At 33.6% G+C, this 17,561-nt stretch overlaps 1 protein-coding gene across 50 annotated transcripts in view; it reads right to left on the bottom strand.

Moving 5' to 3' along the window:
• mtd (TLD domain-containing protein mustard) overlaps window positions 1-17,561 on the bottom strand; it is a 380,034-nt gene that overhangs the window by 86,469 nt on the left and 276,004 nt on the right. For 36 of the 50 annotated variants that reach the window (XM_085951044.1, XM_085951049.1, XM_085951048.1 and 33 more), the window contains 5 exons: window positions 16,948-17,051; window positions 14,263-14,456; window positions 12,834-12,900; window positions 11,767-11,907; window positions 4,056-4,145 (listed from right to left, as the gene is read on the bottom strand). In XM_085951044.1, the coding sequence (XP_085807170.1) occupies window positions 4,056-4,145; window positions 11,767-11,907; window positions 12,834-12,900; window positions 14,263-14,456; window positions 16,948-17,051 (596 nt within the window). The remainder of the gene's footprint in view (window positions 1-4,055; window positions 4,146-11,766; window positions 11,908-12,833; window positions 12,901-14,262; window positions 14,457-16,947; window positions 17,052-17,561) is intronic. The other 14 variants (XM_085951051.1, XM_085951053.1, XM_085951052.1 and 11 more) reach the window with 1 other exon arrangement.

Here is a 17,561-nt window from a genome sequence, read left to right on the forward strand (position 1 = left end):
TCAAATAATTCATTTCATGATTTAAAAAATTAATTAAATACATATATATATATATAATATATCTGTTAATGTTAACGTCATATGTTTCATGCTCTAAGCCTAAATCACAGTTGAATAAATAATAGTTATCTTTCATACAGTCCGTCAATAAACTTAAGATGTATTTATTATAATATATTTAAAAAAACATTTAATAACACCTCGCTTTACGGCTAAGATTCGTTCCTGGAAAGTTGCACATAAAGTGAAATGATATAAGTATACCGGATCACTTACGATGAAAAATTGTACAATTTTGTTCTTTTTTTATTGAAACTGTATTTTATTTATGACAAAATTAAATTTCCATTACAAAAAGTAAATGCACTCTTTATCAAGATTAATAATTTTTAGTAGGATATTCATTCCTTGATCTAAATGGGAAATCGGTTTTGACAAATCCTTGAAGGATAACTGCCGGCCGAGTTTCATTACTGAATTTTATTTATCAATTTGCCCATTTTTTTTAATGCAAAAACATATATAATGTATCGTCACTGTTCTGGCAGAAGACACTAATTCGAAAAAATGACATATTGAGTTAGTACCAAAATGTTCCTTATTTCAATCTTTACCCTCTGGAAACCTTCTTAATAAATAAACAGTCTCTATTTTAAAGTCATCCTTTTTACGATTACTTAATAAACTCACATGATAGACCATTATTTCAAACTTTTTAACAACTTCAAAGTCAAACTACTCAAAACTAGTATTCTCCAGTTAGTGTGTTCTGCCAGAACAGAGACGATATTTTCTGCAATGTTGAACATATTATATCGAAAAAAATTGGCCCGTAAATCTAAATTGTGCCATAATTGAAAAAAGAGCAAAATCCCATTTAACGAATGGCCGTATAGTGAATTGTAAGTAATCTGACAATAAGTTTTAACTTTGAACAAACTGTATTACGGAAGGAATCTGCAAATAATTTTTTATCTCATGATGAAATGAGAGAAATATCTGGATGCATAAGCCGGGTCGCACATTTAAACTAGTCTCGACTGCATCATGTCGAATATGTCAATGTGATTTTTTTGGTATTCATAAAACACATGTAACATAATGTAGCTCCGCATCAAGCTAGAATGTGACATTTTAGTTTGAAAAGAAAACAGTTGTAATACGAAAATGTCACATCGGCACATGTGCGGGAGCATATCTAAACTCGTCTCGATTGCAACACGTCGAATATGTCAATGTGATTTTGTAGGTATTCATAAAACACATGTATGTACTTAATATAATGTAGGACCTCTGCACTTAGCTCGAATGAGACATTTTAGTTTGAAAAAAAAACTGCTGTATTACCAAAATGTGCAGGAGCTACTTTTTCATTAATAATTACGCTTAGCGGTTAGTCGACTACATCTCAGTCGAGACGATTTTCAATGTGCGACTGGGCTAACACTAACATAAAATAATAATAATATGTCATCATGATAATAATAATTGTTTATCAGATATTTATCCCATAATATGATATCATCACCAACATTCTCATGACGCGTGATATTTAGCGAATGGGGTTTTTTTTTATAATAATTATAAAAAGCATATTTAATAAATAGATATCATAGAAAAAATATATTAATAAATATCCCATAAAATTTATGAAAGATTTGTGATAATGAAAGTGAACTAGACGTGAATCGAACGAACAAGAAAATAGTGTAAAAAAAATGATAGCAACCTTTCCAAAAGCTATAACATAAGTAGTTTACATAGTGATTAAGAAATATGGGAAAACTGTGAACGGAGATTGAAGTAAAATATATACTAAGGACATTTGGGCGGTCATATTTAAGGGGTACAAATGACGGTTTTCACAACACCATATGAAAAAAGATTCACATAAAAAATTATAGATAATTATTTTTTTCAGTTTACTCAACTTGGTCAAGTCTGCACATGGATTTGTTGTCTTCACAGTTCTCCGATTCGTTTAATGAATAATTGAGAAGCTTTCAGGGAGACTCCAAGTTGAGTAAATTGACTTCAAATTTGGTTAAAAATTCTACATAACAGTTTCCAACGTTGTGTAAATTAATGTGGTCTATTTTTTAAAGGATGTAGAGTGTATACACATTCGCGCATCCGGTGCAATAACGTCATAAGTGCAAAACAGGAGAAGCATTTAAAGATTGTGAACTTGATAGTCACATGGTTTCATGATGTGACATATTATCATACCTTTGACGGAAACTATAAGAACTACAATTATGACATGACGCACCAGTGGGTCTATTCTATACTTATCGAACGCTAAAGTGATAAATAGTATCAAACTTAGGGTAGGTTTGTATCAAAATATTAGCACTTATTGTAACAATTACACGAAGTTGGTTTTTATTGTTGTAATAAGTGCTATATTTTAACAGCACCTATCTTGCTGCTGTTAAAATATCATTAAGTGCTAATATTTTGATACAAACCTACCCTAAGTTTGATAATATTTATCACTTTATCACTTTAGCGGTCGATAAGTATAGAATAGACCCACAGGTTTTGAAATCTGACAATGTCCAAAGTAAATATTTAGCGGGTTTATGACTTATAATAAGCTTATAACATGTACTTATAATTATATATAATGACATTTTACTTATAAGTGTACTTATGAAAAATATGCGTCTATTAAATTGTAACGCAATATACAATATATTATAATACATCGCCAATATGCCTTTACATGTGACAATACTAATTGAAATATTACATACTTTATTTAAAACAATAAAAATTTACAGCAATTTAATACAGCAGTAAGATAGGTGCTGTTAAAATATAGCACTTATTGCAACAATAAAAACCAACTTCGTGTAATTGTTACAATAAGTGCTAATATTTTGATACAAACCTACCCTAAGTTTGATAATATTTATCACTTTATCACTTTGGCGGTCGATAGGTATAGAATAGACCCACAGGTGCAGAGACCTAATAGGCATATTTTTTGACATTAATCACATTTTGGATTTTTTGCACTTGTGACATTGTTGCACCGGATGGACCAAGAAAAAAATTAATATTTTTTATTTCTATTAATGTTTAAAGAGTTATAAATGAAGTCAAAACTTTAAATTAGACAGGTTACTATAAAAATAATAACATTTTATATACACATGTGATCTAATTTAATATTAGGAATAAAATGTTTATAGCTTCTCAAAGCGGTTACATGTGGGTCTATTCTGTACTTATCGACCGCTAAAGTGATAAAATGATAGATATTATCAAACTAAGGGTAGGTTTGTATCAAAGTGTTAGCACTTATTGTAACAATTACAATAAGTCGGTTGCATTGTTGCAATAAGTGCTATATTTTAACAGCAGCAAGAGAGGCGCTGTTAAAATGTAACGCTTATTGCAACAATTACAACCAACGGATTGTAATTGTTACAATAAGTGCTAATAATTTGATACAAACCTACCCTAAGTTTGATAATATCTATCACTTTATCTCTTTAGTAGTCGATAAGTACAGAATAGACCCAATGGTAATGTAAAACCTAGTTAATTTATTTTACTTAGATGTCATTTGTACCAGTTTAATACTTAATTATCACAAGTAATACACACAATTTTGATATCGTTTATATCGTATATTTAGCAAATCTAGTAAATCGGAAACAACCTTTGTTTCTGGAGACAGCAAAAACTGTCTAATTTTAAACAACAAAATGACAACAATTCTGAGAATTTATGAGCTATTGTAGACTGAATTTTTAAATATGTCATTGTTACATGCTACGGGTGCAAGAATCTTCCATAGAGGTAAATATTCGATAATAATAGTAATTAAATAAAAATCTTGTCTTTGACCAAAACGGTATTTATGAGTTTTACAAATAGACCGACTATATATTTTGACATATTGTGCATTAATTACCCAGTAATAATAATTTACTTCAATCTTCGTTCAATATTGCAATATAAAAACAAAACAGGGGTTGAAACATACGGGGGATCTTTACGCATTCGTAATTTAAGTTGTATGACTTGCGTAAGGGGGTTACCTCGGTGGTGAGGTCGACCGACATCCGCTCCTTGCTCGGCACGGCCCAGTGGTGATCGAGCAGCGACCTGCGTCTCTCTTCCGTCGCTTGCTGCGGAATTATATGCGTAATATGCAACCATGCGACTCACTAACTGCCTATGTAAATATGCGCATGCACATCATTTTTGTTGCCCAATCTACGCGGCGTAAGAAAATTGCAACAAAAATAATAAAAAAAAATGAGATCCCCGACACAAGCCTGAATATAAAGAGTTAAATCAATAAAATTGGTACCTGCTTCCAACTTCATTTCAATTTTGCAATTTATTTCAAAACTTCTTTTATGAGACCACTAATTTCATAAATTGACAAGTCCACAATTCGGCATTTGTGGCAAATAACATTTTTATGTGTCAAGCATAACTGATTGGTTTTAAAGTTAGTATCTAATTTCTATCATATTCTATTTTTAAATTATAACAATATAACCATTTTAATCAATACCAAATATCAATAATATACCATTACCATATAGAATATTTGCTTTCGATTTTTTTTTGTATGCTTTTGGTGCTTTTTGAGTTATTAACATATTGTATGAAATTATATTCTATTGACCATGTCTGATCCTAATTGGATCATATAGGCCTCCACAAAGTGGAGGTTTCTATTAATAGATTTTTGTTTTTACGAGAAATTAATGTTAGCCACTTGCACAGCCAATTATGTCTATACTCTGACTCAAAACACAAATTGAAAATCAATACATGTATTTGCCAGACCCAGGATTCGAACCTGGGACCCCGCGACATTACAAGCTGACGCGTAAGCCATGTGGGCGTAAATTATACGAAATTACGTATTATTCGTTAAATTTTAATCACATGTGAACTTATCGATTTTTGAAAATAGATGGAGCATTTGCTCACGCGTTGTGAATATGTCATATTAACAATATTTTTTAAGAGTTGGTTTTTAGCCATAAACTTAAAACTAAAACATCATAGACACATACATACCATAGTTTTAATACAAAACTGATTAGGCATTTACTACTAGGCAATATTCCAATTAGCGACATTCTAGAAATTAGTTAATATTGAATCGATAGCTATTTCTATTTTATACCATAATCAAAACTATGGTTTTGATAATGGTATGAAGGCTGAAATAGCTATCGACGCAACACTGAATAACTTCATAGAATTATACTTTTAAAACATTCACAATAAAACTACATTATTGAAATTATCACCGCAGCTGGGAATTGAACCCAGGATCTCTTTGTTCTAGTCACTATCATATTCAGGCTTGCATGGGAACTCATAAGCAAAAAATCACTGTCTGCGATTTGAACCCGTAATTCTTAAATTGTGAAGCGGGTGCATTTCCACTAAGCTCAAGCGTTTGGCCAAAGTTGAGACAGCCGAACGTCAATAATATCGGCGCACACCTGAGGTGTTTAATTCATTGCAAAATCCCCGGAAGTTAACACTAATCATGGGTATTTAGTCAAAATGTAATGTCGGCGCGAACGGTACATTGCGCCCAGATCCACGTTGAATGTTATCACAGTGTTGTATACATTTGTTCTTCTTCAAATGTTCGATGATCTCCCGCTTGATCAAATGGTTTTCTCGCAGTTTTAAATGTTTGTGTAGTTGTTCAATGTCCGAAGACTATTCCAAGCTGTAACCCTTAGAATCACAAAACGATATGTAGTACTTTTGAATCCAAAAATGTATTACATTTCTTTCATTCAAATGGTGAATAAATAATATTATGTACGTTGGATAATATTTAAATGGTCTGTGAGTTTTGATAGTAAATTGATATGTAGTATGAAATTTGGAATATATTAAGGGTACCCGAAAGTCACCAATCAATACAATATTATATATTTATCTTGACTATTTGTCTGTCTGTAACGCACGAGAGAAAATATATGTAAATGTATAAGTGAACGAGACAGGGAGAAGACGTATTAAAAGGGTAAGGTGAGAGAAAACATACAGGTAAACGCAAATTCTAAATAAGAAAAATAAACTGACACGCAAATATAGGAATCGTTTGTTTTAATCGAACTAGCATATCTTCAAATCCAAAAATGACTGTTATTGTTCTTATTTTTAGTTTTTACTAAGTAAATTAACTTGAGTTTAAATTAAGTCTCTAACAATTGTGATGACGTATTTTACTTACTATTATTAGATTTATTTTTGACCGATTTTATCAATGTTATTTGTAAATATAAAAATTTAATATTAACCTGATAGCTGCCCGTAACGTAACGTTTACGTCATGCACGGCGGTGATTCAGGCGCCCGTACCGTACGATATACGCCGAGCCGTTCTACGCGCTTGTATGAGTCAAATATTTATTTATTTAATTTTAAAACGTGTAACTACATTTCTGATCAGACCTTGCAAGCAAAAAACATTTGTACGGCGCATACATCGCAAGAATAAGGGAATTTTCCGAGAGGCCAAATCAGGGTTAGCTCAAAATTCCCCTGCACACTGGGATATCTTGTACAATAGGCAGTTGGTATGATTCGATAGTGATGAGTCAGTTGTCGCCGGAATATCATTTAGTCGGGATGCTAATTCGGAATGCTTTCTTATTCAGATTTGCGTTATAATTGGAATGTTTTCAATGTTTTTACATTGAAATTTAATTTCTATTGAGTGACCAAGTGTTTTTATTTATATTTCATATACAATTTGCGTATAAAAAAGTGTTATATTTACGAGTTTTGTTTTAGATTTTACCTACTAAACTTGAATGAAAAGAAAGATTTTCGATGTTTTTAGATAGAAATTGACAAAGAACTAAGTGTTGTGACTATTTTTTATTTGTATTTCGGATTCGATTTGCGTATACAAAGTGTTTTATTTACGAGTTTAGTTTTACAAATTTTATTATTCAAAATGGATGAGATCGACGAAGTTGGTGAAATCGATAACCTTATCGAAACAGTTGAATCTGAAGACGATGGAAGTGATGATTCGGATGTCGAACTTGAGGAAACTTTGGAAGTCGATGAAAGTGAAATTATCACACCGGAATCCACTGAAAGACCGACATTTGAGTGGAAATCGGATATGTTTGAGCCACGCGCATTTTCCTTCGATGCTAACGTTTCGGGATGCAAAGCTGATAATTTGACTTCGGATGCACTCGAAATGGACTATTTCAAATGTTTTATCGATATTTCTTTTGTTGAAATGTTAGTCCGAGAGACCAACAGACAATTTGTATTTGCCACAAAAAATATCACAGTTTTGAGTGATCGTCTACGGCGATGGGTAGACTGCACAATTGATGATATGTACACATTTTTGGGGCTGTGTATGCTAATGTCAAGGAATTCACGGAATAAAATATCTGAACACTGGTCTATCCACAGATTGTTATTTTCACCATGTTATTCCGAAACCATGTCCAGGAATCGTTTCGAACTGATGCATCGAATGTTGCATTTTTGTGACAATGAAACGCAGGTTCCCGGAGATCGACTATATAAAATTAGACAGGTCCTGAAGAAACTGAAAATTTCTTTCAAGCAGTACATGTGTCCATATCAGAACATATGTATTGATGAGAGTCTTCTCCTTTTCAAAGGCAGACTTTTATTCCGCCAATTCATCAGGACGAAGGCTAGTCGTTTCGGAATAAAAATTTTTGTAATGGCTGATTGCAAAACTGGTTTTGTCTTAGATGTAATCATTTATACCGGAAAACAAACTGAAATTGAGAAAAATAATTACATCGGTATATCGGGCAACGTGGTGGTAACGATGCTTGGACCATACTTGGAACTAGGGCATACATTGTACATTGACAACTGGTACAGCAGCCCAACGTTATTCAAATATCTTTATGATCACCGGACGAATGCCTGTGGAACCGTAAGGAGAAACAGAATTGGGATGCCCAAATTTACTAAGAAATTGAAAAAAGGGGAAACCGATACATTCCATACTGACGAAATTATGGCTTTGGCGTGGAAGGATAAAAAGGATGTTACAATGTTGTCCACAATTCACAACAATACTTTCAAACCTACTGGAAAAGTAGACTATAAGACTAAAATTCCGATTTCCAAGCCGGAATGCATTGTTGATTACAATAAAAACATGGGTGCTGTGGATCGTAGTGATATGATAATTTCTTCTGTAAATTCGACAAGAAAAACTGTCAAATGGTACAAAAAACTTTTTTTCCATTTGATAGATTTATCTCTGCTGAATGCCCATGTATTGTTCCAACAAAAAACTGGAAAAAAACAACCGCTGGGTGAATTTCAATTGAAAGTCATCGGACAACTGATCGAAAAACATAAGTTAGAACCAAAAACTCTTTTGAAGCGAAAAGCACCCTTACCCTCTAGGCTAACAGAAAGACATTTTTTGGGTAAAATACCACCTACTAACAATAAAATTAATGCGGCGAGAAGATGTTATGTATGTGCCAATACAAAAAATCAGAAAAGACGGAAAGAAACTAGGTATTTGTGCAAGCAGTGCGACATTGCTCTGTGTTTTGAACCGTGCTTCGAAATTTTCCATACACAAGAAAGTTTTTAGTGATTTTAATGTGTTTAGTATACTTCTTAGTGCTATAAGTATTTATGGTGACATTTTACAAAAATACTATAAAATTTATTTTTCAAAATACTTATATTAAAAAAAAAAAAAAAAAAAATCAACTAATTCTTGTAAGTGCAGTGTTGTGACAACCCTACCATACCTGAAAATTTTCAGACATTTTCACGAAATTGTGTATGAAAAACTTTTTCGCCGAACTTCAATTGAGGTCTCATATATGTAAGTGCATTATATTGGACTTTTCACTATTCTTTTAATTTTTTTATAATATAATTAATTCCTGAGCCCTGGGGAGTATACCTAGTACTTTCAGCTGGGCTGTTAAAAGGTTAACAATGGAAAAAAATGCCAATCCCGGGACCAGTCCCGCGATTCCGGGATTGTCAAATTGTAATCTTGAAATCCCGGGATCAGAATTTTGGCTCGGGATTGGATTCCCTAGCTACAACTGTAACAATGTGATTTGGGGGATAACTTTGAAGGTCAATAAGCGACACCTGATAGTAATGTTTTAAAATCAGTGGTTGAAATTGGAAGGGTATATAGACAAGTCAACTGAAAACGTGAGATCGCTTCAGCACAAACATCCTAACTAGCTTGACTGGGATGCTTTACCGCATCCACCATATTTACTCGTTATTCTACTCACTTAGATGACGTATGAAAGATAAGAATGTATAGCAGAAGGTTCAGATTGATGATGACAATTAAGTAATTGATTACTTGTATGGGTACCCTTATTATACCATGTGATTTTGATGTATAAAAATAGATCTGTAATGCAGAATAGAATATAGTAATGTATTTATGTCCGGTGAAACCATATCCCATGTTTGCGATAGATAAAATTGAATGTAATAATAAATACCCAATCCGCTCAGTAGAGAGTTGCAATGATATAGGATAGACATCGATTAGGTTTTCCTGGAAGGTTTATTACCGACAGGGTTTATTGCCTGATGGGTCGGATCTTTTAAACCCGATACACTTTGGCAACGAGTCTTTAGCGGCTGAGTGTGTTTGCTGACGTGCCGGTCCCCAATAAAAAAGCAGTGTTAAATGTGACCGTGAAGTTGTGACGCAGGGGTGGTTATTGTGATGGCCATAAAATAAAAATAAACACGTCGATACAGAAGAAAATGACACCACAAATACAATAATAATACATAATAACATACTCGTATGGTATAAATATTAATATAATATTTTATGTTAATAATTAAAATATATGTTTATATTCATATATCAAAAGCTCTGAAAAATCATTCCAAAGACTGCAATTATTAGCATATTCAAATTTTAAAACATCGAAAACTTAAAATATCGTAATCTTTCACAATTGATTTGTATCAATTACACACCCTTTCTTTCGGGTGTATCATCCTTGAACTGTTAAAACCTTTAATGTGACAAAATTTAAATTTTATATATATATATATATCGAAGCATATCCGATCCTAATAAGATCATAGTATGGGCCTCCATAAAGTGGAGGTTTTTGTATTAACAGATTTTTGTTTTTACAAGTTATGGATGTTAGCCACTTGCTCAACCTATTAGGTCCATACTCTGACTCTACACAAATTGAAAAATAATATGTGTAGGTACTTGCCAGACCCAGGATTCGAATTTTTAAGCCACGCGGCCATCGTAAGGTTCAAAATTTTGGCATTGGAAATTTTATAGGAGACACAAAAATCTGATTCGCAAACACAAAAATAAAGATAAACTTTTTTAAAAATCACTGTCTTAATAACAGGTAGTGCATGCTCGTCATCATTGAGTGTTTTAATTGCTCCTCAGTGACTACTGCATAAATTTAAGGTATTAAATACGGCAGTGACGAAGGGTGAAGGCAGGCTGTTAAGATCCAACATAAATAGTGCACAGTAAACTTTGTCAGTCATAAAACGTATTTCTTTTCATTGAACGAAGACTACAATGTGTGGATAGTGTTTGTTAGTTTTTAAAATTCAATTAAACCCTGTCTAATCCAAGCCATAGTAGATAATAGTCAAAAAATATTTTATAGATAGAAGAATATTTTTTATCAATTGTGATTTGGTATAAGCAAGTCTTAATGAATTTTATAAAACTAATCAACACCATCTCGTCTCTGTTCTGGCAGAACACACTAACTGGAGAATACTAGTTTTGAGTAATTTGACTTTGAAGTTGTTAAAATGTTTGAAACAATGGTCTATCATGTGAGTTTATTAAGTAATCGTAAAAAGGGTGACTTTAAAATAAAGACTGTTTATTTATTAAGAAGGTTTCCAGACGGTAAAGTTTGAAATAAGGAACATTTTGGTACAAACTCAATATGTAATTTTTTCGAATTAGTGTTTTCTGCCAGAACAGTGACGATCTGTAATATGTATTTTTAATTTATCAAAAACAAATTAGTTTGACTGATATTGTTTTTATGTCAAAACAGTCTACCTCCACCCATCGCCACTGACATACGGTCTTATTAAAATTAAGGTAAATCAGACGTCTCTATAATTAATTACCTATATTGAAATTTTAGTTTTATTTAGAATATTCAGGGTTTTACTAAAAACTTGGATGTAATATAAATGAACAGAGAATATATTTTGACGAAATTGTCACATCACAGGTTTTAACACGTCAACGAAAATATGCTGATAAACACATGTTAGAAAGAGATAATTCATAAATTGTACAAAATCAACAGTAGAAGATTTCAGTTAAATACTAGACAGCTCAAACAAATTTGAATTCAATTACATTTAACAATCGATTATTTGAAATATACACGAAAGATAATTAAAATTACAAAAATTATTCATATATTATAATATGTATACAGATTCTACTGTATTTAAAAAAAAAATAAAAATATAATTATCTGTATTGGCCATAAATAAAACAACTATATTTCATCTAAGACACATAGCCAAAGAACTCTTAAATATTGCAATTTTTTCAATACAACTAGCAACTGTCTGAATTTGTAGCTATATTACTGCACAAATTGATTGCATCAAAACTATAATACTAACGAATACAAAACAGACTAGCTAATGATACATTTTTTTTCAATACGGCGTGTCTGATTCTGACACGTCAGCGGAGGATACGTTGTCATCGCATACCTGTAATCCGGTGGGCGTGACAAGCTCCCTGTCGAAGGCTTTCGGAAAAGCGTCTCCGCCTCTCTCTCCTTGTATGGGTTGCGGTTCGACGTGTTCCTCCGTCTCCGCGCTCGTTTCGATCAGCTCTGGGAATGTCTCATCCTGGAATATACAACATGATATGGTGACATTTGGAATAACTGAAAATCTTGAAGAGAAATCTTCTTATAACAATCATGAAAGTGAAGCCGAAAAAAAGGTTTTGTTTTTGATTGATTTTAATCCACTGAATAAATTAGCCACCACGCGGCGACGCTTCTTAAAAGATTTTTTTCCATTATATAGTTGTTAACCGTGCGCACTTCTACCAGGATCATGCTATGGATCTCTACACATGATAAAAAATATATATACAGTCGAACTCAGTTATTACGATCACGGATATAGCGAGATTTCCGATGTAATGAGGAAACATTCGTTGAAATTTTATTTTATGATTTTCTCCATACATTTATTCACTTTTATAACGAGCTACTTATCGGATATACCGAGCTAAAATATCATCAAAATTTTTCTTAAAATTGTTAATGTGTCGATACTTTAAAAACATTTCGACTTTAAGCAATAAAATCCGACTGCACAGGATGCCGCTGGGATCGGATTATGTTTATGACGCTAGTTAAGTGTCAAAGTACCTACGTAATTCGTGTTTTCGCCGTCAATATTGAAAGAGTTTCCACATGTATGGTTGAAATTGCATGTAAAAAATCCAAGGTTTGTGAAGTCAGTAGGTACCTACCAACGTTCATTACAATAAACAACTTCTTTTGTAGTTTATGAATGCCATGCTAGTTTCGGGGAATTCTAATATTTTTGTTTGAATTGCGACTTTTTGTGTTATGTGACCGCTCATTTAAAAATAGGTACCTATTTTCTGATACATATAATGAGTAACGCTTATAACGAGCAAATTCAGTCGGTCCCATCTTCCTCGTAATAACCAAGTTCGACTGTATTTTACGATTGCAACTGGACATGAAGTGCTACAATCTGGACACGAAAACGCAGAATATACAAAATATAAATACCTTGACTAGAGAATCTTTATCAGGGGAGCCTGGTTTATTCATGTAGTAAATTTCAGGTTTTTCTCCTCTGAAATAAGAAAATCAATATATTTATTGATGATAACATTTTTATTATGACTATATCAAAGAATGATTCGAGGTCACAGTCGGAGTAAGACAGGGTTGGGTACTTGCTCCATTTACAACGAATGCAAATTACAGATGGTGCTGGTTGGTTATTAAAATCAGTTAAATCCCACCTAATCCAAACCATAATAGGTATGCTATAAAAATAGTCCACACTTTTTCAGTCCTAATTATTTCTTTTCGTTGAATTAAGAATACATAATTATATTTTAGATGGTGTTGGTTAGTTATTTAAAATCCGCCTAAACCCTTAGTGTGCACTATTTATGTCGGATCTTAAAAGCCTATCTCCACCCTTCGCCACTGATATAAGTTATGGGATATAGGGTTACTCAATTGAGAAATTTTGGCTTACAACATTTATTCTCCCAGTAAATTTAACACCATTTAGATATTATATCGTGTCTGTTCTGGCAGAACACACTAACTGGAGAATACTAGTTTTGGGTAATTTGACTTTGAAGTTGTTAAAATGTTTGAAATGGTCTATCATGTGAGTTTATTAAGTAATCATAAAAAGGATGACTTTAGAATAAAGACTGTTTATTTATTAAGAAGGTTTCCAGATGGTAAAGTTTGAAATAAGGAACATTTTGGTATAACTAACTCAATATGTCATTTTTTCAAATTAGTGTCTTCTGCCAGAACAGTGACGATTTATTCTTCCAGTAAATTTAACACCATTTATTTAGATATTATATCAAATAAGTGAATTGATTAGATGTAGAAATATGTAACAAGTTGAAGGCAGGAAAAGGATAAAGATCCAGAAATGAAAACGTGGACTGCTTGAGTCAATGGCCAGAAAGGAAGTGGCTCTGGTTGGTATCAATATCTGAAATAAACGCTATTTAAGTGTTGCGACAACAACAGAACATGTTCATCTAATAAGATTATAATATGGGTATCCACAGATTTCGTTTTTATGAGAAATAGATGTAAGCCACTTGCTCAACCTATTAGGTCCGTACTCTGACTCATACACAAATTGAAAAACAATATGTGTACTTGCCAGACCCAGGATTCGAACCTGGGACCCACGACGTTATAGGTTGACGCTTCTTCAATTCCTTTATCAAAATTTTATCTTATAATAACAACCTTCGCAAAAATTGCAATTACATTTTACCTCGTAGAACCCCATTTGGAAAATGCAAGCCTAGTGTTTTAAAAGTCTATTTTGTAATTAAACCCTCTGCACAATCTACATTGTATCAGCCTGGTAGGGTTACCCCGATATTTAAATAAAATATCTCAAGGGTTGGACGTGGGAGAAGAGGAAAGAAGAACTTTGTTCAAATACCTTATTAGATTAGGGTTTTCGTCGTGCGTTCTCATGTGTGCGATGTCGTAATAGATTGCGGCGTTGACAACAAACTCCATGGGAGCGATGACGCCATACGACTCGGGCCCGTGCTCCAGCACCAGCGTGTCGGATACGTTCGGGTCGAACATCACAGCGTTCGGGGTCACCAGCAGGACGCCGGACACCACGCCCTGGAATTTCATACAATTACAATGTAATCATAAATCATAGAGTCTGAACTCTACTAGAGGGAGCCCTATGAAATTTTAGTACCTATTAAAATACTTGATGGTATTTTTGAGACTTTTGAGATTTGGTTGTCTCGGCAGCATGCGATAAGTATTTACTGGACTGATCACATTATCAATTAGCAGGTTTCAGAATAAGTTACTGTCAGTAAGGCTGCATACTTTGGCCATTTTTTCAGCAATGAGACGGTGATAGAAGAGGCTCATAATTCAGGGAATGGTAGAGAGCAGCAGAAGTGGAAGGAGATTCTCTTGACTATGCAACCTCTATAAGTGTCTCAACATTCACTGTGTTGATTTTCTGAAATGTACTATAATTTTGACACCAAAGATTCGATAGATGTTTTTAGGCCTTGTTGGTGCGATGACGCGATTTAACTCGCGCGCATTCCAGGTACATGTTATCTCATTCAGCCATCCACATGTAAACACCGCGAGTCACTTGTGGCGCGCGGTTGAAGTACAGGTGACCTCATTGAGCTATCCACATACACTCGCGATGTGTCGCGGCACGCATCATCTGGACAAGATGTAATATGTTAGTGTAATAGATATGGTTATTAATATTTTGTAAGGTGAAAGATTGCAATTGAAACAAGGCAGATTGCTTATGGGCGGCATTATCATTGTTTCGAATTTTTAATATATGAATGACATATTTGTAATTGTTCATCTAAATATCTTGCCAGTATCTGCATACTGTCTTGCCACATCTGTGAACTTGCCTAATACATGAATAGTTACCATTCAATTCTGTATTGTCGACCCATTGCGGCAGATTTCTGTTACCCAATCATTTCAGGATAGGCTGTTTCTCATTTTCATCTATCATTGGTGTATTATATTCTGCCTTTTAAAATTAAAACTACTTGGATTCAGAACTTAAAGAATTGGGCATATCAATAATAATAATCCTAACGCGGAGAAGTTGAATAAATATGTCAAGCTAGCCACACCGATGAAGCAGCTGGTAGAGCTGAGGATTGCTCACGTTATGGGGAGAATTAAAAAATCAGTTCTGGATACATGTAACATCATCAGCAAATTTCGATAAGTATTTGGCAGCAGCCCATATTTATTGCGGGAAATTGCACAATTGCTTGGAAAAAAGAATATGCCAAGATGATTATAATAATAATCATTATAATATACTGTTCCAAGCTAAAAGATGGCGTTAGTGACAAAAATCACTACTATTCAGGAGAGCTAAAAGAGTGAAAAAATTTCATATGAATCAGTTTGTTTCTTTACATCTTTACAACTTCTTTCTTAGTATTGGAGTTCTTTTCACTTTCATTTATTGTAGAATAATATTTTTCGGAGTATGTAGTATTAATTAATTTATTTATTTGCAATTACAATTTTTAAATCACTTAATTCCTTTCGGCTGTCCAAGAAAAAATACAAAGTTCACTAAGAAAACACCGAATTGCTTTTTTCCCCCATTATTTTATTTATGTTTTTGTTTGTATTTCTGTTTTATTTGTTTATTGCCTGCTCTCACATCGAAACTCGTCTCGCCTGCAATGTGTCACGTCGATGTGACGTCATCGTTGAGAAAACACACGTTGCTAAATGGTGTGAATGCGACTTTTTAGTTTGAAAAAAACATCTACTGTTGCAATCGACAAGGTGCACGCTTCTCGGGCTGCGAGTTGAAGACGCCAGGATGCATACAAACACCTACGAATTGGTCATTCCTATACCGGCTCACCGATCGCCGCATCCAAATATCTATACGTTTCGGTTACGTGCGACTGTCGCTAGGCAGATGTGCACGGTCTTCATATGTAACACCAGATCGACGTTCATGGAAGGTTTGATTTACAGCTGTGCGGCAGACGAGGCGAGTTTAGATGTGAGAGCTGGCTTATAATCATTTTAATTTTGGTACATTACGTTAGTGGTGGGTACGTTAATTCTTTTTGGCTTTCTGTAGGGTTATCACTTACACCCAAATTGGAAAATCGTAATTCTGTTTGCAATCATCTATGAAGAACACCCTTTCGCCAGGCTGTACATATTTTTTTGTAAACCTAACCTCATATTTAACTCAAAATCACCAAAATATTACTTACAGTCTTTGACTTGGAAAAGTCGACATGAAATTCTGTTTCAGTGAATCTAAAATTGTGTTAAAAATTACTTTAATTGCTTGCAGTTTTTGAAAGACGCTGGGAAAATAGTGAAGTTTGTTAGAAATGAATCCGTGATACGAAATAAATTAAATCTGATTCATACAGCGGCTTATCAGTCTTTTTTTTTTAGATTAAGGTCCATCTTGTAGAGAACATTTTCTTGAAAGCCTCACTCCTTTTAAAGTGTTTGCCGCGAAGGTAGGTAGGTGCTAAACTTCGTATTAACAGTAAACCCAACTGCTGCTAAAGGGCTTCTTAAAGGTTTAACAACTTGCATCAGAGAAAAGACAAAATACCTGTCCGTCCGTGATATGTCTGACGTTGATTTTCAAAAACCTTTGAGGTGCGGCGGGCGACGAGGGGATATCAGGTGACGTCGGTCGAAGGTTGTCAAGGAAATCTGAAAATGACAATGTTCAAATAGAGAGACAGTTGAATCGGTTGCTTAACGGATAGAGCCATCGCTTGAAATGTGAAAATGTTAGTTCAAATCCCTTCTTTGACCATACCATAATATCGTCGGTGTTTTGTAAAAAGGGCGAATCAACCAAACTTTTGACATTTATTTGTTTATTACCTGTGGATGATTATAAATATCTAACAAGTTTATAATAAAGCTTAGAAAGAATACTGTCATTATAATAGGCATTATTATTTAATATTTTAAAAGGCCTAATATGTCACATTCGCTTTTTATTCGTAATACTAAATCGATATTCGCCCTAACGATTATCGTTTTAATGTACTTTCCTGTAGAGATACAAATTCGCCGTTTTTACACAACAAAGCTAGTGGGGTACATATTGTATTTTCATTAAAATCTCAATTTCGCCAAAATGGTTGATTCGCCCTTTTTACAATGACGATATGGACCAGCTCATTTTATTGGAGCATATGAACACCACGCGGC

The sequence above is a fragment of the Rhyacophila brunnea genome, unplaced genomic scaffold (assembly GCF_057557595.1).
Source record: "Rhyacophila brunnea isolate RB1 unplaced genomic scaffold, BYU_Rbru_1.0 scaffold_24, whole genome shotgun sequence".
NCBI classification, from domain to species: Eukaryota; Metazoa; Arthropoda; class Insecta; order Trichoptera; family Rhyacophilidae; genus Rhyacophila; species Rhyacophila brunnea.